The sequence below is a fragment of the Camelina sativa genome, chromosome 15 (assembly GCF_030686135.1).
Source record: "Camelina sativa cultivar CO46 ecotype springtype chromosome 15, ASM3068613v1".
Classification (NCBI taxonomy): Eukaryota; Viridiplantae; Streptophyta; class Magnoliopsida; order Brassicales; family Brassicaceae; genus Camelina; species Camelina sativa.
Window position 1 is genome coordinate 13,328,831 of NC_141894.1, and position 26,970 is coordinate 13,355,800.

Sequence of the window (26,970 nt, forward strand, 5' to 3'; positions counted from 1 at the left end):
CTCTGTATCACCTTGTGAATATATCAATCAAGTATTCTCAACATGGTATCAAGAGCCTAAATTTTTTTTTTTTTTTTTACGCCTCCCCTCCTCAAATTCTCTTCTCTCTACATTCCTTCTCTTCCTTTCATATTTCTTTTCTCTTATTCCTCTCCTTACCATGGCTGCTGCCGAAACAGTTGATGCCACTCAGTCCCCTCTTAATATCAACATGTCCAACATCAACAAGCTTACTTCCGTCAATTACATGACCTGGAGTCTCCAGATCCATTCACTGCTTGATGGCTATGGTCTTGCAGGCCATCTCGATGGGTCCTCTGTTCCACCAGATTCAACAACCACTGTCAACACTCAGGTCATGATTAATCCTGACTATACGAAATGGTGTCGTCAAGACAAACTTATTTACAGCGGACTCCTCGGCACACTTTCCCCATCGATCCAATCAGTTGTTTCCAAAACCAAATCTGCCTCTGAGATGTGGAATATGGTCGGGATTATACAGAAACATTTAGCCCAGTTGTAAAGGCTACCACAATTCGTCTGGTCCTTGATGTCGCAGTTTCTCGAGATTGGCCAATTCAACAATTAGATGTCAACAATGCCTTCCTTCAAGGCACTCTCACTGAAGAAGTTTACATGGAGCAACCCCCTGGCTTCATTGATTCTGACAATCCTTCCCATGTATGTCGCCTCCGCAAAGCAATTTATGGACTGAAACAGGCTCCGCGTGCCTGGTACACAGAGTTACGAACCTTCTTACTAAGTCTTGGTTTTCAAAACTCTCTGTCTGATACATCGTTGTTCACTCTCAAACAAGGTTCCCAGTTCGTCTACTTACTGGTCTATGTAGATGATATTTTAATCACAGGCAACAGTAAACCTGGTATTGCTCGTATTCTCAAGCTTCTTGCTGATAGGTTTTCGGTTAAGGATCCAGAAGACCTGAATTATTTCCTTGGCTTGGAGGCACATCGGTCTGCTCATGGTCTTCATCTCTCCCAACGAAAGTACACTATCGACCTGCTTCATCGCTATAATATGCAGAACGCTAAACCCGTCTGTACACCCATGGCATCAAGTCCCAAGCTTACGCTTCGCTCTGGTCAATTCCTCAAGGATCCGACATCCTATCGACAACTAGTGGGAAGCTTACAATACCTTGCTTTTACGCGACTTAATATAGCTTATGCGGTTAACCGTCTCTCACAGTTCATGCACCAACCAACAGAGGCTCACTGGCAAGCTGCAAAACGGATTCTACGATACCTTGCCGGCACTCCAACTCATGGTATATACTTCTCGGCAAAGAATCCACTCACTCTCCATGCCTTCTCAGATGCGGACTGGGCCGGCGATTCAGATGATTACACTTCCACTAATGCCTACATCATCTATATTGGAAGTCATCCAGTCTCTTGGACAGCCAAGAAGCAGAAAGGCGTTGCGCGTTCCTCAACGGAGGCAGAATATAGAGCCGTGGCTAATACAGCAGCTGAGCTCAGCTGGGTTTGCAACGTTCTCACTGAGCTAGGGATACCGATACCTCAGAAACCGGTTGTGTATTGTGACAATATTGGAGCCACTTTCCTCTGTGCAAACCCGGTTTTTCACTCCCGAATGAAGCATATCGCAGTCGACTACCACTTTGTCCGTGGCCAGATACAACAAGGAGCTCTTCGGGTCGCTCATGTCAACACACGTGACCAACTTGCCGATGCACTAACAAAACCTCTACCACGTCCCCGTTTCTTGGACCTCCAACACAAGATTGGCGTGGTCAAGACCCCTTCATCTTGAGGGGGCGTATCAAAGATATGACAGGATACTCTAGAATATCTGATTGACTTATATTAGGAATGTATAGTTATTGTCTAACCTAGAGTCTCCTTCTCATCTCTTGTATATAAACGTCCTCTGTATCACCTTGTGAATATATCAATCAAGTATTCTCAACAGTTCATTTGGTTATTTTTCTTGTTTTTGGATCCAAATATGAGCAATTTCAGAGAGATGGGAAACTCTTAGAGGTAACTGTGTCATTCTACTTTTTTTTTTTTCTCGGCTTTGAGAGTTCATCAAACGTCTTACAATATTAGTCCCTTGCCTTCTTATTGTGCTCTTTTGTTTAATTGCCCAGTGAATGGTTCATAAGCGGATCAACGAATGCAAAGGTAAGAGAACACATCTTTTATCATTATCTTCATGCCTAGAACACATTTGGAGCATATGCATATGAGCTATATATATTTTTCTCTGAGAAGTTTGTGTAAGTGGCAGGTACTTCAAGAAAAGGGTATCCGTATATGGGATGGGAATGCGTCGAGAGCCTATCTTGATGGGTAAACCGTTCGGCCTTTTTTCTTTCAGAAGTTGAAATTTTTTGGCCATCACACTGATATATTGAACACTTTTTTTATATCAGTATTGGACTGACTGAGAGAGAGAGGAAGGTGACTTTGGACCCGTTTATGGATTTCAATGGAGACACTTTGGTGCTAACTGAGAGAGAGAGAGTGATAACGTTCAAATTTTCACTACAAAAGAGCAAATTTATGATTTCGAACGTCAGTCATCATCTATTGATATTTTGTTGACATTATGCAGATCTTGTTCCTGGTGATTTTATTCATGTGATTGGAGATGCTCATGTTTACAGAAACCATGTCAAGCCTCTGCAAGAGCAACTTGAGAACCCACCAAAACCTTTTCCTGTGAGTATATATACGGGACACGTGAATAAACATGATCACTGATTCTTAGTCTTGTTTGAGTATTATGAACTACGAGATTCTTTTCCTGTGGAGGGCTGCTCTCTGGTGCCATTTCTTGGCCATCTTGAGTAATTTCTCAGCGTTGATCATCTTAGAGAGCAAAAAAAAAACACAGATTTGTAAGTTGTGTTGTAGTGTAGATCGAACTCTCTGAATGAATGAAAGTAGTGACTGATGAAGAATGCTATAAGCTTTGTTGCATTATATAGAAGGAGAAACTCTTAAGAAGTTTTTATATATATTTAAGAGCAGCCAAATTAAGTAGACAGAATCACATGCTTATGTAGTTCCTTGTCCCAAAATTAGTAACCAATCATATCTGCTAAATCAACACTTGTGGATTTAAATTATTAACAACATGACCATGTGGGTATGGGTGGTATATGAACCAATGTTACAAAAGACATTTGAAGGTGAAAGAAAGATGTGGAGATCATACCATGCGGGTCCTCTCATGTTCTCTCAGTCAGAGATGAGATTGACTGAGAGAACGAACCATTAAACCTTAAAAACCTTGAGAAAATTTTGGAATACCGGTTTTGGTAAAAGTAAACCAAAATAAACCGAAATGAACCGAAAACCCTATTAGCAACAACCTCTTGAAATCAAACTGCCTCTATATAAGTAAGGCAGTCGCTGCAGACAACCTTCATAAGTCAAAACAGAGAGAGAGAGAGACTAGAGCGAGGGTCCTCCTCTTCAAGTTCGAAGTTCGAATCGTGTCTTATTCGTGTGTTTTTTTAGGGTTTTTGTGTCAATCTTATTGTATGTCTATTCGGTTGTGTTAGTGGCGAATTAGGTGTTGTTTGTGTATTTACTGTTAGCTCAGATTTGAGGAAAGTGATGATAAGGAATTGTCGCCCCAGTCTTAATATGCATCCATTACGATGGAATGTAACGTGGTGATTGACTATTTTTGTCTGATTCTCTCAAATTTTTTAATCGTGTTTTAAAGCTTTTTTGATGGATATGATGAGATGGCATTAATGTTTTGTGACACCCAGTCTGATCTGCTTCGGCAGAGTGAATGATTTGCCATATTTTCTGATCCAAATTCATTTGTTTTAGTGTTTTCAATTTTGTGAATTTGATTCAAAGTTTTGGTTTTTATCGGAGGAATGAGGATACAATTTCCATACGTCTGCAAATCAGAAATACAGTGTTGATAATATGACATGCACTACCATCTGACCTCTTCTTTCTTCTTGTGTTTTCGTTTGTTATTGTTTTGAGTTCTTTTGTTCTCTGCAATCAATGATGAAATTCTGTCCAAATTGAATGATTATACAATGATTATTATAATCACTAGATCACCATCTTTCGACTGAGATTGCTGTTTTAATCCTGTTTTGTGCTATTTGTGTGATGATTTTGCCTATGGTATCTGATGTCCAAAGTTGATTAAAAAATGTGTTTGGACATTTCGTTTTTCTTAGGCAAAAAGTGAATTTTCAGGCTTTGCGACACTGTTAGCTTCTTTTTTACCATAAGCTACCTGTTACTTTAATACCTGTTTACATCTATTCTTTTATCAATCTTCGGTTTTGTTTTGGTTTTCTAATTCATACTTATGTTATTCTTTATCATCTTTTGTTTTATTGTCTACTTATGCAGGTGTTCCTTCACTTGCTTGGATGATCAGATTACTATGAAGAACTTTTTCAATCTCTTAAAGCACATATATTTTTTCTGTAGTTGCTTTGTTGTAAAAGATGTTAACAAGTTTTTAAATGTAAATATCAGTGTTTTATGTCTTTAATTTCAAAGAAGTTTGGTCAATTTTTCATATTAAGCAAAATATACGTATCAAACTCTTATAATAAAAGAGTTTCATCGACCGAGCATTGGTCTTTCATAGAGAGATGGTTTGGCACTACGTAATGCCATTTCCTAACAGTGGAGATGGTGGATGTTACAAAAGTGATTAAGCAAGACCAGGTCCATTAATGTATCTCAACCTGTTCACAATGGGATGAACTTCTTTCTACAGTACTGGTTGGTAATCGTCATATTTCAAAATAATAGAAACCAGTTCTTGTCCAATATATATGCTTTGATCGAGAGATGGGTAAAGTCCATTGGTTTAATTGTAGGTTACATGGTTTACACGGTTTAGTGAACCGAACCGACCTATCTACTTGTAATTGGTTTAATTGTAGCTTAATTGGTCTTGGAGAGACTTCAGCGGCTATAACCCTAAAAGAAATTGGTGAGAAAGAGACGTTCTGAATCTCCTTCAATTTCTGGGTTTTTAGGAAAGCGAAGATGAAGAAATCATCACCTCCCTTGTCGATTGAGCTCATCCTGGAGATAATCTCGAGATTGCCCGGAGATTCAGTCGCGAGGTGTCGTTGCGTGTCGAAGGAATGGGCATCAATGCTCGCTACTCCGTATTTCAAGTCCTTGTTTCTGACCAAGTCCTTGTCTAAGCCGCGGCTCTTATTCGCCATCTCAGACGACGGAAACCCCAGAGGCCGTGGCGCGTGGTGCTTCTTCTCGTCGCCTCAGCTTGAGGATCCTTATGAGAAATCATCCTCCTCGACTCTTGTATCAGCCGCTGAGTTTCACGTGTGTAAGTTCTCTGTATGGGATATAGAGATCGATCATTACAGTAACATCAAGTACTTCTCATGTGGCTACAACTCTGGCTTGATCTATTTCCATGGCTCTCGATCCCAAGGTAAACCTTTGATCTGTTACCCAAACACTGGACGGTACGCCATCTTACCTGAACGCTATACTTACAGAAAACACTATAATTATAGAAAGGCCTATAGCTTTTTTGGTTTTGATCCGATTGGCAAAGAGTACAAGGTATTGTACATGGCCTATGCCTCTGGTCCTGGCGATCATGCCCTTCTTACATGTGGAGCGCCTGCAGATATGAGGTGGAGAAAGATCGAATGTTCCTTAAAACATGAGATTAGAAGTGATGGGGTTTGCATCAACGGTGTTGTCTACTACTTAGGTAACACCAAGGGTTGGGTTGACCCGGATGGTTATGTGATTGTTTGCTTTGATTTGAGGTCTGAAAAGTTCAGCTTTATCAACGTTGAAAGGTTTTGTCGATTGGTCAACTTTAAGGGCAAGTTAGCTATGATTTACTGGGAGGATGATTTCGACTTTTATGAGGCTGCTACTTCTGATTCGGATATCGACAAGTATTTGGAAAAGAAACTCGTCGCTGATGCCAATAATGAGTTGCATGTTTGGGTTCTAGAGGATGTAGCCAAACAGGATTGGTCCAAACACACCTACACTTGGAGTACTGATAACATCTTCTTCCGTCGTCACGTTTCCATTGCTGGAGTCACCGCTTCTGGTGAGATTGTGTTTTCCATGCGCAAGTATACCTCTAAGAAACCGTTTTATGTTTTCTACTTCAGTCCCGAGAGGAACATTCTCCAACGTGTTGAAATCCAAGGTTTTTTTAGTCAAGGGTTTAAGAATCCTTGTAGCGTTCGCACCTTTGTTAACCACGTTGAGGATCTTCATGTTGACGATTTACGACTGCTCAACCGGATTTATGCTCCATTTGACGAGACAGATGATTCAGAATCAGAATCAGATACAGATGAACTTCTTTAAATGGTTCCTTTGTTGTTGAACTGGCATATTCATGTGGATGATCTGGTTACTATGAAGAACTTATTTTATATCTTGAAGAACATCTCTACTCTCTAGTCTCTAGCTTGATTGTAAAGATTTTCTAAGTTTTAGTTTTAAGTTTCATTGTTAAAAGCATCCAAAAGGTGACTCTACCTAGTTGTAACTCCAACTGATGCAGTTTAATTCAATCCTTTCCTAACTCAACATCGCCAGTTTTTATGTCCTAGTGAAGAAGTAGTAATCAGAGTAAGCCTTAGTACACTTACTCAGCGTCTTTTGGACTTCCACACGCTTAGTGTTAATTCCTTCCTTTGTTCCACACTTAGCTCTCACAATGCAATCTTTAGCAACCGTGACATATTTCTTGCAACCACCTCCATTGATGAATTCGCTACACCTTTAATTTTAGTGCAGCAAGAAGGCTTTGACCTCCTCTAACATCACTTATTCACCAGTTTTCCTCGCCGCTGCCTGCTAGAACCGGCTGATATTGAGCCTCCATACACTTCATCAGCATCATAAAACATTTAATTTCGTCTTCCACATCGGATTCTTGCCAAGCCGTCGGGAACACGAACTCTGATTTTTTTTTTTTTTTTGAAATGTTAATTTTATTAATTAACAAAAAGAAAAATGTTTACAATAGTTTGGTAGGAGCTTGTAAAAACAGAGCAGAGCAAGTCTTTTAAAAAACAGAGCACAACATTAACGTCTCAGGAGGCTGGTCCAGCGATCCATATAAGAGGGCTAGCGTCATGTCGTGACCAATGGAGACTTTTCAACCGGAGAGTAACCTCGTCGGCGATCATATCAGTGATTGCATGGTAGCTGCGATGGCACACGTATTGTGGATACGCCCATTTCGTTCTCTCCAAACAAAATATATAACAGTTTGGAATAGCATATGGAGGAGGAGAGTGAACTCTGTCTCACGTGTCCTCTCTTGCTAGGGTTCTTTTTCATTATTGAACTTGTATGGTTTGTAGTTTGTAAGGTTTGAACTTGTATTATATATATATATTTTTTTTAAAACTTGTATTATTTTGGACTAAAATAATAACTTAATCACTACAACAAAATAAACATATCTCATTAAAAAGTTAATATATATTGTAGATTTGATTTAAATTTAATACATTCAAAAGTTAATATATATGTTAGATTTTTTTTTTGACAATAATATATATGTTAGATTTAATAAATATACTAGATGAGGACCCACCTGATGTGCGGGTTTAAAGTTTTTTATAAATTAAATTAAATTTAACAAAAATATATTAAAATTTGTTGTATGTTATTTCTAAATTTTGTTTTGTTATAATACACTGATTTATATCCATTTACAAATCTTTTAAGTATATAACTTTTAAAAGTGTGGTTTTTTACACCTAAATATACTATGTATTACAAATATATTCTTTATCACTACTTAGAAAATGTCTATATGAACACATTAAGCCAACTATTTTACTTTCACTTCTGTATAGTTTTTTAATTACAAAAATTGTTGGCTCAAACAATATTTTGAAAAAAATATATTACATAATATACTAATCAATGATGATGTATCATCACAATAATGTATGACCACCATGGAGAAAACCTCGGCTCCGCTTTCATCCTTTATGGAGAGAACGTTGCGTCCAACCTCCTCCACCTTCCTCTTTTGGGGAGATAACCTTGTGTCCAACCTTCTCCACCATAGAGAAACTTCGGATCTGCCCTCCACCTGTGTGGAGAGAACATGATCACGTCTTTTTGCTATCTCAAAATAGCTTGCTCCGGCAACCAATCAAATTAAAAACATTTTTCTAACGTCACAAAATCTTTTGATAGTAACTAATATTAAATTTCTCAATGTACGTGTCTTTGACACACCATGATGTAGCCTCCGTCTCTGTAACGCCTCAATCGTTGCTTAGTGAGCCCATGTCCACTCAGTCCATGGGCTCACCTTCCTAAGTTGCCCTTACATCTATTCCCGGCCCGTGGACCGACCCATATTCGATGGGCGGTTTGTTACGTCTGAGAGACTTTAAAAACATGTTTAACGATCCTACAAATCAACAAATGATCTTTGCCTGTGTTTTGTCCTCACTCTCACAGTTCCGACAATCACTTCTAAGAAGGTCACCCATCATGAAGTTCTCTCAGGACTTTTGACCAAAAAAATAAGTGCATTTTGGTGACATATGTGGCCAAATCAATTCTTTTAAACCTTTCCGCAAACATAGGTGTTACAGTCTTTGAGCTCCTATGGATCTATCAACAATGATTTATGTTTTTCAAATCTATTAATCTATGTTTGTTGTAAGCTAGTATTTGATTAGCCTATTTTATCCATCCATTAGTTTGATGAGCTTCTACTCGTTATCTCTCTCTGGGATTGAATAAATAATGATAACAATTATGTTTTTTTGTTAAAGGGTTTTCTTAATTAAATTACTAAAAGTGTACAAAGAGCAATATAGAACCATTACAAGCAGAAAGAGAAAAGAACTAGTATAACTAATACTAGGAGGACCAAGGATCCAAAAAAGGAACTTTGAAAATAAACTTAAGCTCTTGCAAGTATCAGTAAACCAACACAACTTTAAGAAGTCCAGCAATGAAGAATGGAAATCCCACGTTTTAAGCCCAGCTGAGTCATTGTGTGACACTTATCCTCCATGGTAGAAAGAATGATCTTTGTAAGAGCAACTGCAGATAGCGAGATACCATCATGAAACCGCCGATTTCTCTCTCGCCATAGTTCATAGATCGCACCCTGCCAACCTTGAAGGAGAGCAAGTTTTTTGTGCTTCGAAACTGAAGACCTCGGCAGCCAAAGGAGAATCTGATCCCATAACACCGGAGAAGTAGAAATCTGGAGCTTATTCGTTATCAAACGCCGAACCTCAGCAGAGAATGCACAGTTAAAAAACAGATGATTTCGTGATTCATGGCCTAACCCACAAAGGAGACAATCTAACTCAACATCATAACCCCAAGTAGACAAACGATCAAGAGTAGGATTACGATTGAGAATGAACAACCAAGTGGTTATAGCATGTCGTGGGATGACAGCTTTGTGCCAAACAAGCGGAGCCCAAGATTTATCAGATTTTGAAATCCTAACAGCATTCCACACAACTTTTGAAGAGAAATACCTGTAAGTTATACCATCAACAGCCCAAACCGGAGTATCATTTGAAGTAGACATGGTAATGGTAGAGAGGAAAGAGTGAAGAAGAACTTGTCTCTCTAATCTAGCATTAGGGAGAGACCAACCATCTTCAAATCTCAATTCAGCCACAGTTGAAAGTAGAGGGATCCCTAATAGACTGGGACCGTCGGAGCCTAGAAAATGGTAGAGAGAACCAAAAGGAGTCCATGGATCCCACCAAAAGAAGGTAGAATCACCATTGCCGATATTGATGCTTAAAAATTTAAGAGCTAAGGGACAAAGCTTAAGTAATTTTCTAAAATTCCAAGAGTAAGCGACATTTTTCTCATTGAGCGCCCACATAGGAGATTTAGAAAAATACTTACTACTAATCCATGCCACCCACAACGAACAAGCTCTAAAAAACAACATCCATATAAGTTTCAAGGCACAAGTCTCATTCCAACTACTAATGTTCCTTAAACCAAGACCACCCTCTAGCTTAGGGAAGCAAATATCATACCATGACACTTTGGCGCCCGAGGGAGAATCGAGCTTGCCTCGCCATTGACAAGAGCTGCACAGGCTATTGATCCGCTTAATAACTTGCTTCGGAAGGAAGAAAGCACTAGTCCAAAAACAAATAATGCCCGAAATAACAGTAGAGATAAGTGTTAACCTTCCTGCTAAACTCATAAACTTGTGAGTCCATGAATTTAATTTCTTTCTGATTTGAGACAACAAGGGATCACAATCCCTTAGCGAAAGTTTTTTCGAGCATAAAGGAAGGCCCAAGTACCTGACTGGAAGTGAGACGTGCTTCAGATTGAATAGTAAATGCAGCCTTTCCAAACTACTCTCACTTAAACCGGAACAAAACATGGAGGTCTTCTCAATATTCATTCCCAGTCCAGACATTTCCTCAAAGTCTGAGAGGACTAACATAACTCCTCTCAAAGAATGCTCAGAGCCCTCTAAGAAGATTAATAAGTCGTCCACAAAACAAAGATGAGTAAGCTTAAGATCCTCACAACCAGGATGGTAACTGAACAAACCTTCTTCTGCTGCTTTGTTCAACATTAGAGATAACACATTCATTATCATAACAAACAGAATGGGGGATAATGGATCTCCTTGGCGCAAACCTGTCTTTCCTTTAAAAAAGCCTGAAGAAACCCCATTAAGACTAACACTGAACGAGGGAAAACAGACAACATGCTCTAATCCACTTAATGAAACCCCGAGGAATCTTATAAGCTTGAAGAGAGCCAAGAAGAAAGTCCCATCTGACCGACATGCTGAAAAATTAGACCAACCAACCAATCAATGTTGAGAAATTAGAAGAAATTAATTTGGCATAATTAAAGAAAAAATAGAAAATTATAAGCACAATAATATATGAATCTCAAATAATTCAAAGATGAAAATAGAAATTAAATAAAACAATCTAAAAATACTAAAATAAATTTTAAAATACAGTATTAGGAAAAAAGACGCATATATTGACATTTTTTTGGTCAACATAGTAATCTTACATATTCCCAACTGAAAAATGAGAAATTAGGAGAAAATTTTGGTTTTAAAAATAAGAAAAATTTACCTTCCCATTAAAAAAAAGAGAAATACCCTATATTAGCACCAATCTAAGTTTTTCTTCCAAACATAGCACATCCTCTTAAAAATTACAAAAATAGCATTTGTGAATATTAAGATATAATTATATTAGAAAAATACCAAAATAAATGACGATTTTGCAATCTCTCTACCGTCTTCGTCGTTGTGCGTCATTGTCTCCAGTGGGCTCTCTGACGGCTCCAGTCTCGCTTTTGAAATATGTGATGGCTCCATCATCTCCGGTGAGTTATAATCTGTCGAGTTAGAGAGCGAGATCGAGATCGACAACAATGGTCGTTCCAAGACCATCAATGTATCTGGATCCGACGATGCTCCTTACAAAATCAACAACGGTGGTGGTTCAATTGGCAATCACACGCAGGAACTTTGTCTGCGACACCAAACAAACTCTCAATCCGATCCAATCCGATTACCACATGTCTCAATTTTGAACCAATTAGTTAGTCTCCCAGCTGCTTACAAGGAGCGATTCGTTCATTTGGGTGAGAAGAAGACCAAGTACTCGATCATCATCGGCGGTGAAAAATTTGGATGCGGACTGTTCTCGTGAACTTTGGTTTGTTTTGGTGCGGTGGGGATTTAAAGTAGTGGTGGCTCAGTCTTATGCTATAGTCTTTTTCAGAAACTTTGTGGCTACGGTGAGATTTATCCACTGGATTCAGAAGTTAGGCATTGATTTTAGTAGTAGTAGGCATTGATTTTGAATCTTCACTCTTTTTTTTTTTTTGTCAAAACCCTTTGCTTCATTCAATCAAAATTTAAAATCGTTACAAGTGCAGAGAATGAGCAAGAGCCAAAGTTTGAAACAAAACAAGAACAATACAAGAGGCATTCCCCAATGCCAAGAGATGAAAAGAAGAAAACATCAATTGTAGGATCCAAGAGAGCTATGAACCAAGAGCTTGGAAGTCTAATGGCACATGTGAGATCAAGGTACAATGACAGGCCATCCTCGAGAGCTTCAAAGGACAGTTGAGTGGTCACGATCATCTGACTCTGTGACGTTGAAAAAGGAGTGATATGCTCAAATTTATCCTAGAGCTACTCTCTCAAATTAAGAGATCACTGCAGTACTTAGGGGTCGAATTCCACAAGGACTCAAGACTACACAATAAATTATAGAGTTTTTCAATTGTGCTAAACAAACTGATTTAAATAAAGAAAAGCAATGCAAAATATTATATAAAAGCTGTTGTAAATTCAGAAGATCAAAAAGCTAGGTCTAGAGAATTTTTCAGGAAATTATGAATTATAAATCAATCAATAAATTAGGATTCAAACAATTAAGAACATATCTAGAACTCTAAACACTTTTGTAAAATAAATCAGTTCTCACTGCAAATATTATCTAAATTTAAAACCAGAAAATCCAAATCTCTTTGTAAAATTCTAGGTTAAAAATCAGCAATAAAATCAGGTTTAGATTGTTCACAAAATTATTAAATCAAATCTCTTTGCAAGAAATAATTTTGCTCATCAAAAGGTTTTATCAGGAAAATCAATTATATTCTCATATCAATTTATTTTCCTAGAGTATTAATTCTAGATGGCCAATCAAGGATTAATATGAAGAACAACCTAAGATGAAGATCTAGATAGATAATGAATCCTAAATAATCAGATCTAATAATTCATAAAATCCCTGTGAAAAACCCTAAACCTAACAAGCAAATTACTCAGACATATTCAATGAAGAACAAAACATGATTCTGAATAATAAGCAATTGAAATTAAAAGAGTAAGGAAGGAGTTTAAGAATTCTTTTCTCAAAGCAGTTCAGATCTCTCTCACAAAAGCTCTCAAAATCTCACAGGGTTGCAGGAAAAATAAAACTTGATAGAATACAACTTAAGGGTTTGGAAAACCTAAAAACACTATTTATATGTCCTAAAACACGTCAGGGACTTATGTTGCAAATATGGAAAACTTTGGGGCAGATTTGTAAATTTTCCAAAACTTGGGTCTTGAGTCGGCAGAGATGAGTGTCGATCGATGCCTCCTATCTTGGTGTCGGTCGATGCTCCTGCTTTCATCCGAGACCAAATTGATTCTTCAAGATTTATGCTCCAAAACATCCAAATTGCTCCATTTTGCTCCTTCCATGCTAAAAACCTGTAAAGACTCAAAAACAATCTAGAAAACAAATCAAAAGACTCTAAAAGACTTCTTATATCATGGTTAAAAACCACAAAAACCATGATATATCAACTCCCCCAGACTTAGCATTTGCTTGCCCTCAAGCAAAACAGAAACTTAGACATGTGAAAGAAGTTTGAAAACTGGGAACTCACTCAACTGCATAATGATTCTTATTTGCACTCTTCATTTACCTGACTCAAGAACTTACTATTTATACTTAACTATTATAAGCATCAACATTCCTTACTCAAATCCCACAATCCTTTGGAATCTCTGAAATCTCCATTGTCATCTCATTAGTCAATATTAAAGCACAAATAAGGTGAATTCTTACCTTGGGTGTATTGATCAGTGACACATGGACTCTCTTCAGGCCAAGACATTCTTCTTACATCTCCTTTCCTCTCCCTTTTCTCACTTCCATTTTTTTTCTTTTCTCTTTCTTATTTTTTTTTTCTTCTAATCAAAGGTGTAAGCGAATACCGGGGTCATCGGTAATTTACCTACCTCTCGCTTCCAAGTTTTGTGTGATCATTTGACTCAAGAGTAGAATAATGAGGTCACTGGTAATTTACCTACCTCTCTAAACTGATCAAAATCATCTCATCTTTTATTCCTTTTTTATATTTTTGATCTTCTTTTTTTTTTTTGTTTAAAGCACTGAAGGGAAGAGAGAGGGGAGACATACTTTGAAAAATTGCATTGTCTTGTATGGCCTGAAGAAGAAGTCTAGTCCACTGATTTCCAACCCCAAAGTAAGAGATTAAGTCCGGTTAAAATCCTGATAAAGGTTGAGACAACGTTAGATCAATCAGATATCCATTGAATAAGGGCTTTCAGGATTGTTGATAAGGCTCATAGTCTTTCTAAGCTTCAGTTCTGAGATCAAGCATAAACAAATAATCATTAGAGTGTTAGCCAAATAAGAGAAATCATTAGTCAAGATCATAATTCCCAAAGATAAAAAGAAAAATTTGAAAAATTTGACTCAAACTTTATGGTTTTGACTGACACAACTGAAACTCAAAAACAGAAAACATAGTTAGTAACTAACCTCCCCCAGACTTAAACAACACTGTCCCCAGTGTTATCAAGTAAGAGGAAAGCAAAAATAGAAATAAAATAAACAAAATCAAAATCAAAAGAAAAAGAAAAACCTACCAGTGGGTTGCCTCCCACTAAGCGCTTGTTTTCAGTCATTAGCTTGACTTTATTGGAGCTCATGCATCCGGGTGGATCAGAACATGGCATTGAGGTCCTCTTCATCCAAGGTGGTGTATAAGCTTTAGGTGCATGAGGCTTGCCAAGGATGTTAGGAACAGGACCAAGGCGGGACTTAGGTATGGAATTGCTTCGCTTATGTCCTGCAAAATCATCAACAGAAGAAACAAGCGCTCTACGATAATCTCGTGGCTTGGTTAACTGCAAAACAGTTTTTATCTCTTTGAAATTCTTGTTGATGATAGGAGGAAGTTTAGGAGAAGAAGATGCATACCTTTGCCTTACCTGAGGACTCTGGAGGGTGGAATGGGAGACTTTCTGTTTGGGAACAGGTTTCTGACTTGGAGCATCAGTTTTAGACAAGCTTTGTCTCGGTCTTAGAGGGGTGTCGATCGATACCCTCATGGTGGCATCGATCGACACTGAGCCTGATGCTCTTGTTGCAGAAACTTTTTCAACAGAAAAAGTCTATCCATCAATAGTAGGAGCCCTCCTCAGCTTATCCATCTCAAAATTCAAACTCAAACCATCCACATTCAGTGCTATGTGTCCCTTCTGCACATCAATGATGGCACCAGCTGTAGCCAAGAAAGATCTTCCTAAGATGAGAGGATCTTTAGGCTCTTGATCATACTTCAGCACCATAAAGTCAGTAGGAATCATGAAGTTGCCAACCTTAACTGGAATATCCTCTAAAACACCTTCAGGAGTTCTTCGGGAGCGATCAGCTAGGATTAGAGAAATCTGAGTTGGCTTGAATTCTGTCATCCCAAGTCTCACAGCAACAGAATGTGGCATCAAGTTGATGCTAGAACCAAGGTCACAAAGTGAGTGTGCAAACCTTCCTGTGGAGATAGAGCAATCAAGTACAAAGCTTCCAGGATCTGGTAACTTCTTAGCAGTCTTACATTGAATGATTGCACTCACTTCCTTAGAGACAACCACCTCTTGCTTCTTCTCTTTCTTCCTCTGTACAGGCTGGTTCAACAGAATTGCACTGACATCTTTTGTAAGAAATGCTCCTTCTTCAGGGCTCAAACCATTGGATACCATTCTCCTCACATACCGCTTAAGAGGTGGTGAAAGCTTTACTGCATCAATTAAAGGCATCTCAATCATCACCTTGTCCATCATTGCTTTGCATCTAGCTTCCTCCATCTCTTGCTTAGACTTTCTTGGCTTGGGAAAAGGAACCTTAGGCTTGTAGACCCTTTCAACTGTTGGAACCTGAGATTTCGCAGCTTTTGGTTCCGTCTGAGATGAGTGTCGATCGACACCCAGGTGGTGTCGATCAATGCCATCATCTGAAACTGAGAGATTGGCCGATTTTTCTCCTTGTTCTACAGAAACAATTTCACCAGCATCTTCATCTCTCACTGATATGGCATTGCAAGCATGTCTAGGATTTGACTCAGTTCTTGCTGGAAGATAATTCTCTTGCCTTTTGACAGACCCAGCAGTCTGTGCAACTTGAACCTCCAGCTTCTTAACATGAACATTCAATGCTTCTATCTTCCCATTCAGTTCAGTGTAGACATTGTCAATCTTCCCATTGAATGTCACTGTCAATTGCTCCTGTCCTTGCAAAAGCTGCTCAAGCATGGCTTCCATTCTACTCTCTGAAGAATTCTTAGGAGGTGGAGACTGATAAGATGAGTTCCCATATGTCCTTGTATAGCCATTGTTCTGTTGTTGCTGCTGATACTCTGGCTTGGAAGTGTAGCCTGAAGAGTTCCCACTGTAAGGCCTATTGCCTTGCTGATTTCCAAACCGCTGTCCCTGATTCCCATACACATAGTTCACATCTTCCTCTTGGTGTCCTTGATCAGGTTCTGGCTCATATGTCTCAACCTCAGCAGCAAAATGAACAGATTTCTTTCCCATAAGGAGATTATGCACTGAATCCAGCTTAGCATTAACAGAAGCTAACTGGTTTGAATCAAATCCTCCATGCAATCTCTTCCTTTTAGCATCTGCTCCCTTAGTGCTATTGCTAGAAGCCAAATTCTCAATCAAAACTTCAGCATCTTCTGGCATTCTTGTCTTAAAATTCCCATGACTTGCAGCATCCAAAGCTAACTGATACTTCCAGTCACACCCTCTGAAGAAGATACTCAACAGTTGTACCCTTGAAAAACCATGGTGTGGACAGTCCCTCTGATAAGCTTTGAATCTCACCCAAGCTGCCTTGAAAGCTTCCTCTGGTCTTTGCTTGAAAGTGGATAACTTGACTCTCAACTCATCTGACATTGCATCATCATAAAAATGGTTGAGGAAAGCCACTTTGACTTGTTGCCAAGATGTCAAAGATCCAGCTGGCAACTGCTTCAACCACTGAGATGCCTCTCCTGCAAGTGAGTATGGGAAGAGCTTGCAGAATATGAAGTCCTCAGTTACTCCATTAGCCTTGATACTAGTCACCAGATCCTCAAAATGCTCAATGTGATCCAAAGGCTTCTCATTAGGCAAAGCAGAGAAAGGTCTCTGCCCAACTAGTTGAAAGTACTCGGGCTTCAACTCAAAATCATTCCTCTGAAAAGGGGGAGGAACAATAGCAGACCGGTTCTCATACACCAGATCAGCCCTATTGTAGTCAGCAATGGTCCTGATCAAGTCCCGGTTGTTCTCCTGTCGTCGAACTGGGTTCTGTACGTGGTTGGCAGCTCCACGCACGTCTGCAGGTGGGTGTCGATCGATGCCACCTGGTTGGTGTCGATCGACACCGTCGACACCATCAGCTGGTTCGTCGACAACAGCAATTTCAGCAATCACATTGCCCTCAGCATCAATCTTTTGGCCCTGCTCATTGCGCAAGTGGCCCTCTTGATCCCTCAAAGCACCATCCTCATCTCGCATCAGAATGATTGGGTTAACCATCTTCAGAGATTTGGCTGCTTTTCGGTTCTCACGCTCAAGTTTTCCCAACTCTTGGTTTGAAAGCTTCAGAATTGGACCAGTCTTGTTGCTCCTTGTGTTAGGCTTATTAGGCATACACCTGAAACACACAAGAGAGAAGAAAACAAAAGCGTGTTAGTTTGAAAATAAAAAGAAAAAATCTAGACAAAATCAAAAACTCAAATCTAATGGTAGATCAAAGAGTCCCCGGCAACGGCGCCAAAATTTGATATGCTCAAATTTACCCTAGAGCTACTCTCTCAAATTAAGAGATCACTGCAGTACTTAGGGGTCGAATTCCACAAGGACTCAAGACTACACAATAAATTATAGAGTTTTTCAATTATGCTAAACAAACTGATTTAAATAAAGAAAAACAATGCAAAATATTAAATAAAAGCTATTGTAAATTCAGAAGATCAAAAAGCTAGGTCTAGAGAATTTCTCAGGAAATTATGAATTATAAATCAATCAATAAATTAGGATTCAAACAATTAAGAACATATCTAGAACTCTAAACACTTTTGTAAAATAAATCAGTTCTCACTGCAAATATTATCTAAATTTAAAACCAGAAAATCCAAATCTCTTTGTAAAATTCTAGGTTAAAAATCAGCAATAAAATCAGGTTTAGATTGTTCACAAAATTATTAAATCAAATCTCTTTGCAAGAAATAATTTTGCTCATCAAAAGGTTTTATCAGGAAAATCAATTATATTCTCATATCAATTTATTTTCCTAGAGTATTAATTCTAGATGGCCAATCAAGGATTAATATGAAGAACAACCTAAGATGAAGATCTAGATAGATAATGAATCCTAAATAATCAGATCTAATAATTCATAAAATCCCTGTGAAAAACCCTAAACCTAACAAGCAAATTACTCAGACATATTCAATGAAGAACAAAACATGATTCTGAATAATAAGCAATTGAAATTAAAAGAGTAAGGAAGGAGTTTAAGAATTCTTTTCTCAAAGCAGTACAGATCTCTCTCCCAAAAGCTCTCAAAATCTCACAGGGTTGCAGGAAAAATAAAACTTGATAGAATACAACTTAAGGGTTTGGAAAACCTAAAAACACTATTTATATGTCCTAAAACACGTCAGGGACTTATGTTGCAAATATGGAAAACTTTGGGGCAGATTTGTAAATTTTCCAAAACTTGGGTCTTGAGTCGGCAGAGATGAGTGTCGATCGATGCCTCCTATCTTGGTGTCGGTCGATGCTCCTGCTTTCATCCGAGACCAAATTGATTCTTCAAGATTTATGCTCCAAAACATCCAAATTGCTCCATTTTGCTCCTTCCATGCTAAAAACCTGTAAAGACTCAAAAACAATCTAGAAAACAAATCAAAAGACTCTAAAAGACTTCTTATATCATGGTTAAAAACCACAAAAACCATGATATATCAAGGAGTCAAAGCATCGATATCCACCAGGGTGATAACCCGCAGTAATAGGTCAGCTAAGATTCCGGGAACTATGGTTATGTAGTCGGTTAAGGGTTGCTTTGATTCCCAAAGCATAAGGGTTGGATCACTTCGGGAAAACGCAATAGATACTATTTGGTATGGGATCCTTATGAAGGGGGTTGCTAGGAGAAGATGCTTGGAATCATCAGGTGACCAGCTTAACTGGTATTCGTCATTGAACATAAGGCGTTCAAGATCAATAATACCGCTTTTGCTAGAGCAGATCAAAGAACAGAGACCAAAGATCCGTCTATCTTGATAACCAAACCTCAAAAACCTAAAGATAGCTAAAGCCAGATTCCAAGTAAGATATATGTCTAACCAAAGCAGCACTATTGTTACCTTACTCCAATGGAGTCTTCGACCATTGAGCAGAGGTACGCGGCACAGGGCTTGGCGATGGTTAGACATGGACGATGAAGAGGTGGACTTGGGCTTGCTAATTACACCAACTTGAGAAGAATAAGTGGGCTTGGATCGTTTTTGCACTAATGGGCCTAATTTGGGACCTAGGTCCACTAGGGAAAACCCTAGGTTCCCAAGAAGAAGCCGCAAAGGATGGTGGTACTGACGGCCGCCCGTGGTTTGTGGAGAGGTCTGCGATACAGGGGAAATCTCCAAAGAGTGATAGATCAGCGGGAATCTGCAATGGCCGTGGCAAGATTCGTCATTGGTGACTAGGTCCACTGGGGAAAATCCTAGTTGTTGAACCGATTGTTGAGATAGAAAGAAGCAAAGACGGCTGTCCAAAGATGGCGGAGAAAGCAACTCCGGTGAGTGAGAGGTCGGTAGAAGCAGCCGGTGGTCTTGGTTTGAGTTGACGAAGAAATCTAGGTCCACTGGGGAAAATCCTAGTTTCATAAGAGATTGCCAAAGTAAGAGGTGGTTAACTATGTTCCCTGAGATTTGCGAAGAGATACTCTTCTGTAAGTGATAGATCAGTGGGAGGATACGGTGGTCTTGGTGTAGATCGGGGATAAATTTTATTGGGTTTTGAAAAGAGTTAAAAAGGGGAAACAAATGGGGAAGAAGCTTAAAAAAGATCGGACTAAAGAGAACAAGAAATTGTCGAGCAGGAGAGAGGACGAGCAGATCCTGACGCCGGCGAGCAGAAGCCTCACCGGCGCCGGAAAACTTAGATGGGAAAGTCTCCTCGATAGTCGTGTCTGGGAGCGATGAAAAAAGTTTTTTTTTTTCTTTTTGCAAAGGGATAATTCCGTAATCTTCACTTTTTGACTTGATATTTTTTGTGATATGCTTGAATTTTTTGTTGTCTCTTTGGGTTTAGGTTACAAAAGTTGCTCGAATGTTGGCTGCAAAATCTGATATTGGTGTGAAGTGGTGTACAATAATGGCTCTTTTAGATGGAGGGACGTTAAGAAGGAACAAAAGCTGGCTAATTGTTGGCTTTGGATTTTATTAAGTTAGATAGATTAGGTTACTCATAATCATTTCTTTTAAAGGATTTCAATCACTTCTTCTTGTGAATTAGTTCAGAAAATTTAACTTCTTTTCAGGCTGAGTCACCATCAATTTTGCTTGCGCAATCATGCCCATGCCTTTTTATTTTTTTCATGGAAGACATCATGAATTAAAAGGATCCTTCCTAAACATCACTAAATCCTTCATGAATAATTTTGTTTGCATCCAGCCTGGTGTTTAACCTATATTAATGTTTATTGTTATAGTTACAACGAATGAACAGATTGACTCTCTTACAAAGTTCGTAAAGGCTTCAAATTCGAATCATGGTAGTTGCCAAAGAGCTCACCTTTTTATTTTTTATGAAAGCCATCATGAATATAAAGGATCCTTCCTAAATATCACTCAATCCTTCATGAATAATTTTGTTTGCATCCAGCCTGGTGTTTAACCTATATTAATGTTTATTGTTATAGTTACAATGAATGAACAGATTGACTCTCTTACGAAGTTCGTAAAGGCTTCAAATTCGAATCATGGTAGTTGCCAAAGAGCTTACCTTTTTATTTTTTATGAAAGCCATCATGAATATAAAGGATCCTTCCTAAACATCACTCAATCCTTCATGAATAATTTTGTTTGCATCCAGCCTGGTGTTTAACCTATATTAATGTTTATTATTATAGTTACAACGAATGAACAGATTGACTCTCTTACACAGTTCGTAAAGGCTTCAAATTCGAATAATGGTAGTTGCCAAAGAGCTCACCTTTTTATTTTTTATGAAAGCCATCATGAATATAAAGGATCCTTCCTAAACATCACTCAATCCTTCATGAATAATTTTGTTTGCATCCAGCCTGGTGTTTAATATGTACCGTGTACGTATTAATGTTTATTGTTATAGTTACAATGAATGGACAAATTGACTCTCTTACACAGTTGGTAAAGGCTTCAAATTCAAATCATGGTAGTTGCCAAAGAGCTCACCTTTTTATTTTTTTATGAAAGTCATCCTGAAATTCAAGAAATATTTCAAGAATTTAATGAAATCCTTCTTGAATTTTCTTGAAATTAAAGAGAACATGTAGCAAACTCAATCACATTTACCTCAACAACTTGTCTAATAGAAACATGTGACAATCTTATAATGCTGAAACATCATACAAGTACCAAAACAATATAGAAATGTTTTCACAACCATAACCCTCATTGGCATCCAAAATGAAGGAACAAGTAGGGTGGACTGCACATATAGCTTGGAGAGCTTCTATGTCAGCCTTAAGATTCTTCCACACCTTGAGCTTCAAGGTTTCAAAACCTTTTTTCTATATGTTAAATCCATAATCGAAGCTTCCGCCGTAGAAACAATCGAGATCTGAGCATAGACCAACAAACAACTTTTAGACCCACATCTATGAAAACACACACAATCCTGCAAGCAATATTACCATTCTACAAACAATTCAAATTAAAATTCCATCTTCAAAACCATAAGTGCAGTGTTAAGTGTTAACACATATAATCTAAGTAAGACTCTATTGTTATTTTACTTTTAGAGCACTTCTCAGTACGTATAAGCATTATGAATCATGCAGAAAATTAAAAAAAAAAAAGGAATTTGTACCAGCAAGAGCTAATGTTAGAACCGAACTGTTATGTCGGTGGTAATAGTACTTGAAGCTCCGCCAAATAGTTTCCACAATGGCACTCCTACACTCTTAGCTGTTGCATCAATCATAGCCACCTCCATCCCACTACTTACCTAAACCCAATTCAGGACATTTCTTATTTTTTCTTCCTTGATAGCAAGATCAAAGCCAACTGCAAACCCAATATTCCCAAACTCAAACTTAAATATTCAAGCTTTTTTAGGATTGTTTAAATCACAACTACACAGATGTCTGACTGAGCTTACAGAGGCAAATTCGATGACCAGGGAGTAATCTCCCGATCTCTAGTAGAAGACCACCAAGTCTCATCTTTGGTAACTCCATCCGAAACTCACAAACTGAACAGATCGACCCATGATTCGAATCTCAATGATACTAATAACAAAGGAGGAAATGTACGCACTGGAGAGAAGAGAACCGGAGCCTGTTACGGAGATCCGATAATCCGATGAGAGAAGCTTCTCGAAATCAGACTTGTCTTCCAATTGAATCATTTTCGAAAACTCGTAACTGGGGATGTCACCAGACATGGCTGCTTCAATTGATCGCCGACGATTTTGTCGAAGCTCCGATCTCCGATCAACAACGAGACGGCGATGGTTAGTGGAAGAGCGACGTAGAAAGAGCGTAAAAGAATTGTAATGAATTAATAATTTTAGTTTTAGTATTTAATTAGAGGATATTTTTGAAGAAAAAGTTAAAATGAATTAGATCTAATTTTGGAAAATAAAATAATAGGTGCTAAGTTTGGAAGAAAAAGTTAAATTTGTGCTATTTTTGAGAATTACCCTAAAAAAAATTCCAATTTAAAAAGTTGAAAGCAGTATTTTTGAATAAATTATTTAAATATGAGATGATTTATGTTTATATAGAAGTGAGTATTTACAAAATTTTGAATTAATAATTAACTCGATATTTCCCTTAATTCTATTTTCTATTATTTTTTGTAGAATTAATGATTTAAAATTAAAAATAAGTAAATAATATTAGAATTTCAAATTTTATGAAATATATATATATATATATATATAATCTCTTTATAATTATTTATAAAACTTTGTATTATTTCATAAATTCTGTAATTTTTGATAATTATCTTTTTACATTATTAATATTTTTTAAAACAAAATATTTTATTTTTGTTGTAAGCAAATTCTTATATTAAATATTAACTTTTACACATGTCAAAATCTGAGATTGATAATTTGACACGTGTCATGATCCTGTTAATGACTAACTTTGAAAACCCAACTTTATATAATAAGATATTTTTATTTATCTTTGAATTTTACAGGTTTTGAAGATAAATCCGGAGAAGAAACATATAGATTCTTTTGTTGCGGATGACTTTGAGCTCATTGGCTATGATCCCCACAAGAAATTAGTGTTTTTTTTTTATTATGTTATTTAGGAGTATCACTACAGTTTTTAGGAGTATTCTTATTTAATTATGTTTTTAAATTTATTTTGTAATACAGTTTTTTTTAAATGAATTTTTCATAATAATAATTATAGTATTTTTAGTTTAATATCATTTCATTCCAAAAGTAAAAGATTATTCATAAAAATAATTAATAAAAATATAAATAATTTGTATAAATATAATTCATCGATAATCATAATTTTGTTACAGAAAGCTAATAGTAGGTTATATCTATTTGTTACATTATTGTTTGTTATTTTTTGTAGCTATAAGAGTTACAGATAAAATGTAGTTATATGTAACTATTGGGGACACATATTATTGTGAGAATTTGTAACTAACTGCTACAAAAATAGTGAAACAAAATTGAAGCAAATTATCATTGTTTTATTTGTGACAAATTTGTTACAATTTGCTACCACTATCTTATTTGCAACCACCCTATAGGCGCAAACTATTTTTGAAACAAATTTGTAGCAAATGTAAATTTGCCACAAAAAAAGATAAATAGTTACAATTTTTTTAGTAACTATACAAGCAAAGTTTTGTTGTGACTTTTCTCAAACAACGTGTCAAGCCATTGGAAACTTAGACCAACACTAAATCTTGGGAGCTCTCCAACGACAAATCAAATTTGATCTCCTCACCTGTGAGAACTGAAACCGAAATTCTCTTTCCAAAGTGTTTACGAACGGAGGAGCTCACCACCGTTCAAATTCTGAACTAAACTGAGAGTTTTTGAGTGCTAAAATAATGTATATTATTGCTCGAGCGTAAAAGTTTTCGATCCCGTGTACAATGGCCCTCCTTACGTATTCATATTAGTTCATTACATACAATCAATGCCTAGTTAATTCTCTACGCGAATCTCGCACCCTAATCAATCCGATTAGTTGCGGAACTCTTTGACAAAGTCCGAGCTGCGAGCTGATTTGTGGGATGCCTCTCCGTGTTCCAACCTATTCATTGGGCTTGGTGGACCGATCAATGCTACGTCTTTGGCCCGTTTAGCGTGTCCGGCCCAGGCCTCTTACCCGTTATCCAAGATGAACAATCGTGGGTACAATATCACCCATCACACGAAAGTCCAAACCAAGATCCCGTTCGTCGCGAGTCCAATACCTTACTAGCTTGTCTATTATATATCTTTTTGATTTCGATGTTTGTGTATTTACCGTATAATGTATGCTATTTATAAATTGACCAAGAAAACAAATTTCTCTAATAGTACAAACAAAAATTCTTTGAGGATATATATATACAAATTTCTCTAATAGTTCACCAAATTCTTGAAAGGTATTTATATTTATCAATCATACCTGAATTCTTAAATCTACAATTTAATTTGACTTTTAGTATAGGAGTGCTTGATTTCCGTATCTATGAAGGGCATATATATACTATTGTTTATTTGTAGAAAAATGAAATCAACCAATTAATATTAATGTAATGATCGACAAAAAAAAATAAAAAAAAATATTAATGTAATGATCGAGAAATCGATTAGCAATACAGCACTGTCACTCGTGCTTATTTCTTAATATAATAATCGCGGATCGTAAAATACAAAACACCACACACACAGACATTAAATGAAAACAACAAATAAATACGGCACAAACACACACTTCCAGGATTATTTATTGGTCATATATATACCTTGTAAATATATTGGCACAGTTGCTGAGTTGCATCAGATCTGGCCGCTACGAACCTCACTATCCATTACTATCGTGGTTTGACTACCGAGCTTGCGTGCGACCACCACTGAGTTGACAACTGCATTGGTCATCGGGTGATAAATAGTCAAGACCTCGAAGCCTTTAAGATCACAAGAATCAATGATGTGATATAAACAAGCTCTAAGGCCATGACCACTCCTAAGCATGAGAAGTGATCCAGGAGCCATGTGCTTCTCCAAGTGCTCAATGGCTTTACCCTTTGCATTTTTGTCCAATCCAACAAGAGCAGCCAAGAAAACCAAGTCGTAGTCACTTAAAACCTCTGGTCATTTTGAGTAAGTCAGTGGTGTGGAAGATCATGCGAGTGGAGAGGTCAGGGTCACGTAGATAAGACGGGAGGCGAGGGCGTTGGCTTGAGGGTCGATGTCAAAGTTGTGGAATATCGTGTTTGGCAAGTGGATTTTAGCGAAGATGATGGACAAGAGGGGATCGTACCCGATCCCACGAACGCAATCTTGGTTGGGAGATGAGTCGTGTGTTGGGTGAGGAGATCGTACTCGAGCTTACTTAGGTTGAGGTAGTTGGCGTAGGTAGGAAGCTATCTATGTGGTTATGTGGGTCTTCGAGAGATCCCTATATCGTGGAGAAGTGTTGCACTAGATATCCGACGGCTTCTCCACGTAGCTTGATGAGATTAGATCTCATGTCTTGGACATCCTGGCTCATCTTTGAGAAGTCGATTTGTGTATCCGTGGGCAAGCACATTGTCATGAGCTGTCCGAATAAGGTATCGACTTCCTTGGAAGGTTTTAGGCTCTCGAGCTTCAAGATTTTTTCGTACAGTTTGGTGATTTGAGTCACAAATTGATTCTCTGGGCAAGCCATGTCGACAATATTTATAAGGGATATTTTGATATGTTTAGAAAACTTATGTGTTGTGGCCTAAACCTCGTACTAGCGCCCCTTTATATACTGGCACAATGGATTGATCATGTCATCTGGAGATCTATTTATTTTCTTTTATATATGTTACTAGGTTTTACCCCGGGGTACACCACAGGTTTATTATTTTGTTGATATGATACTATAATGGTTTAGAGGTGCTTGTAGTCGATGGTAAATTGAATCTATATATATATATATATACACACTGTAGGTAGAGTTTTGTAGAAACTCTTGATTCGCAAGTTGAGAATATACATTTTACGATTTGTTAGTTATGATTTAGGAATGAATGATATGAAATATTCTTATTATGATTCTCAATTGATATTATTGGATTAATAGTGTACATTTAAAGCTAATAAGATATAACCAAATATGTAATTGTTTATTAAACGCAAAATTAGGTATTTCCTAAGATGTATTCATCTTGAATTAGTTGCTATATTATAGGGATGTGATTAAGAAGGTCTGATTACATAATTTGGGTTATCAATTCTTTTTGTCAAACTCAGCCCTAAAAATTTGGCATGCAAATTAGATATTTCCTAAGATACAATGAGCATTAATTGACATTAATTGGATGTAAATAAGTACGCTATGGATTAAAAATCGGCCCTAAATATTCGAAAATCTTAAGGAGGATCAAGATAATGGAATCGGTTATAATTTTAGTTAAAAACCTGACCCAAAGTTGGCAAAAAGTGATGGCACCCTATTGTACTCCAAAAATGTTTTTCATGCCCTATATGTGGATATACTTGTTTGGTTCCAAATATCCTAAGACAATTTTTAATATATATCCGTTTATAAAAATTCAATTCACATCATATACAGAAAAAATCTAAAATTTTATTAACTTTATGTATTAAATAATAATTAAAATAAATAAATATACGATTAAATAAAAATGAAAGGAGAATTAAATTTTA

General features: G+C 37.3%; 2 protein-coding genes, 1 long non-coding RNA gene, 4 other non-coding genes and 2 pseudogenes across 8 annotated transcripts; 5 read left to right on the plus strand and 4 right to left on the minus strand.

The window, feature by feature from the left end:
• The first annotated feature begins 3,610 nt into the window (after positions 1 to 3,610).
• LOC147926581 (small nucleolar RNA U31b) lies at positions 3,611 to 3,701 on the plus strand. The gene has a single exon (XR_015583361.1). It is a non-coding gene; the product is annotated as a small nucleolar RNA U31b (small nucleolar RNA).
• A 38-nt stretch (positions 3,702 to 3,739) lies between these two features.
• Positions 3,740 to 3,825, plus strand: LOC147926582 (small nucleolar RNA snoR4a). The gene has a single exon (XR_015583367.1). It is a non-coding gene; the product is annotated as a small nucleolar RNA snoR4a (small nucleolar RNA).
• A 60-nt stretch (positions 3,826 to 3,885) lies between these two features.
• On the plus strand, positions 3,886 to 3,971 carry LOC147926583 (small nucleolar RNA Z195/SNORD33/SNORD32 family). The gene has a single exon (XR_015583358.1). It is a non-coding gene; the product is annotated as a small nucleolar RNA Z195/SNORD33/SNORD32 family (small nucleolar RNA).
• Positions 3,972 to 4,020: 49 nt separating this feature from the next.
• On the plus strand, positions 4,021 to 4,109 carry LOC147926584 (small nucleolar RNA Z196/R39/R59 family). Its single transcript, XR_015583359.1, has one exon. It is a non-coding gene; the product is annotated as a small nucleolar RNA Z196/R39/R59 family (small nucleolar RNA).
• An 832-nt stretch (positions 4,110 to 4,941) lies between these two features.
• LOC104746747 (F-box protein At2g16450 pseudogene) lies at positions 4,942 to 6,582 on the plus strand (annotated as a pseudogene). Its single transcript, XR_015581413.1, has one exon. The product of XR_015581413.1 is annotated as an F-box protein At2g16450 pseudogene (transcript).
• A 2,213-nt stretch (positions 6,583 to 8,795) lies between these two features.
• On the minus strand, positions 8,796 to 11,711 carry LOC147926585 (uncharacterized). The gene is made up of 2 exons (XM_087486968.1): positions 11,263 to 11,711; positions 8,796 to 10,826 (listed from the first exon to the last, which is right to left on the minus strand). Exon 2 carries the CDS (start codon positions 10,630 to 10,632, stop codon positions 8,977 to 8,979), a length of 1,656 nt encoding a protein of 551 aa, XP_087343094.1. The 5' UTR covers positions 10,633 to 10,826; positions 11,263 to 11,711; the 3' UTR covers positions 8,796 to 8,976.
• A 7,122-nt stretch (positions 11,712 to 18,833) lies between these two features.
• Positions 18,834 to 19,757, minus strand: LOC147926586 (uncharacterized). Its single transcript, XM_087487109.1, has one exon. The coding sequence runs from the start codon at positions 19,755 to 19,757 to the stop codon at positions 18,834 to 18,836; it is 924 nt and encodes a 307-aa protein (XP_087343235.1).
• A 1,330-nt stretch (positions 19,758 to 21,087) lies between these two features.
• On the minus strand, positions 21,088 to 22,731 carry LOC104746745 (uncharacterized). Its single transcript, XR_760956.3, has 5 exons — positions 22,237 to 22,731; positions 21,946 to 22,142; positions 21,429 to 21,696; positions 21,309 to 21,334; positions 21,088 to 21,178 (listed from the first exon to the last, which is right to left on the minus strand). It is a non-coding gene; the product is annotated as an uncharacterized LOC104746745 (long non-coding RNA).
• Positions 22,732 to 25,107: 2,376 nt separating this feature from the next.
• Positions 25,108 to 25,981, minus strand: LOC104748451 (nicotianamine synthase 1 pseudogene; annotated as a pseudogene).
• Between the last annotated feature and the right edge of the window lie 989 nt (positions 25,982 to 26,970).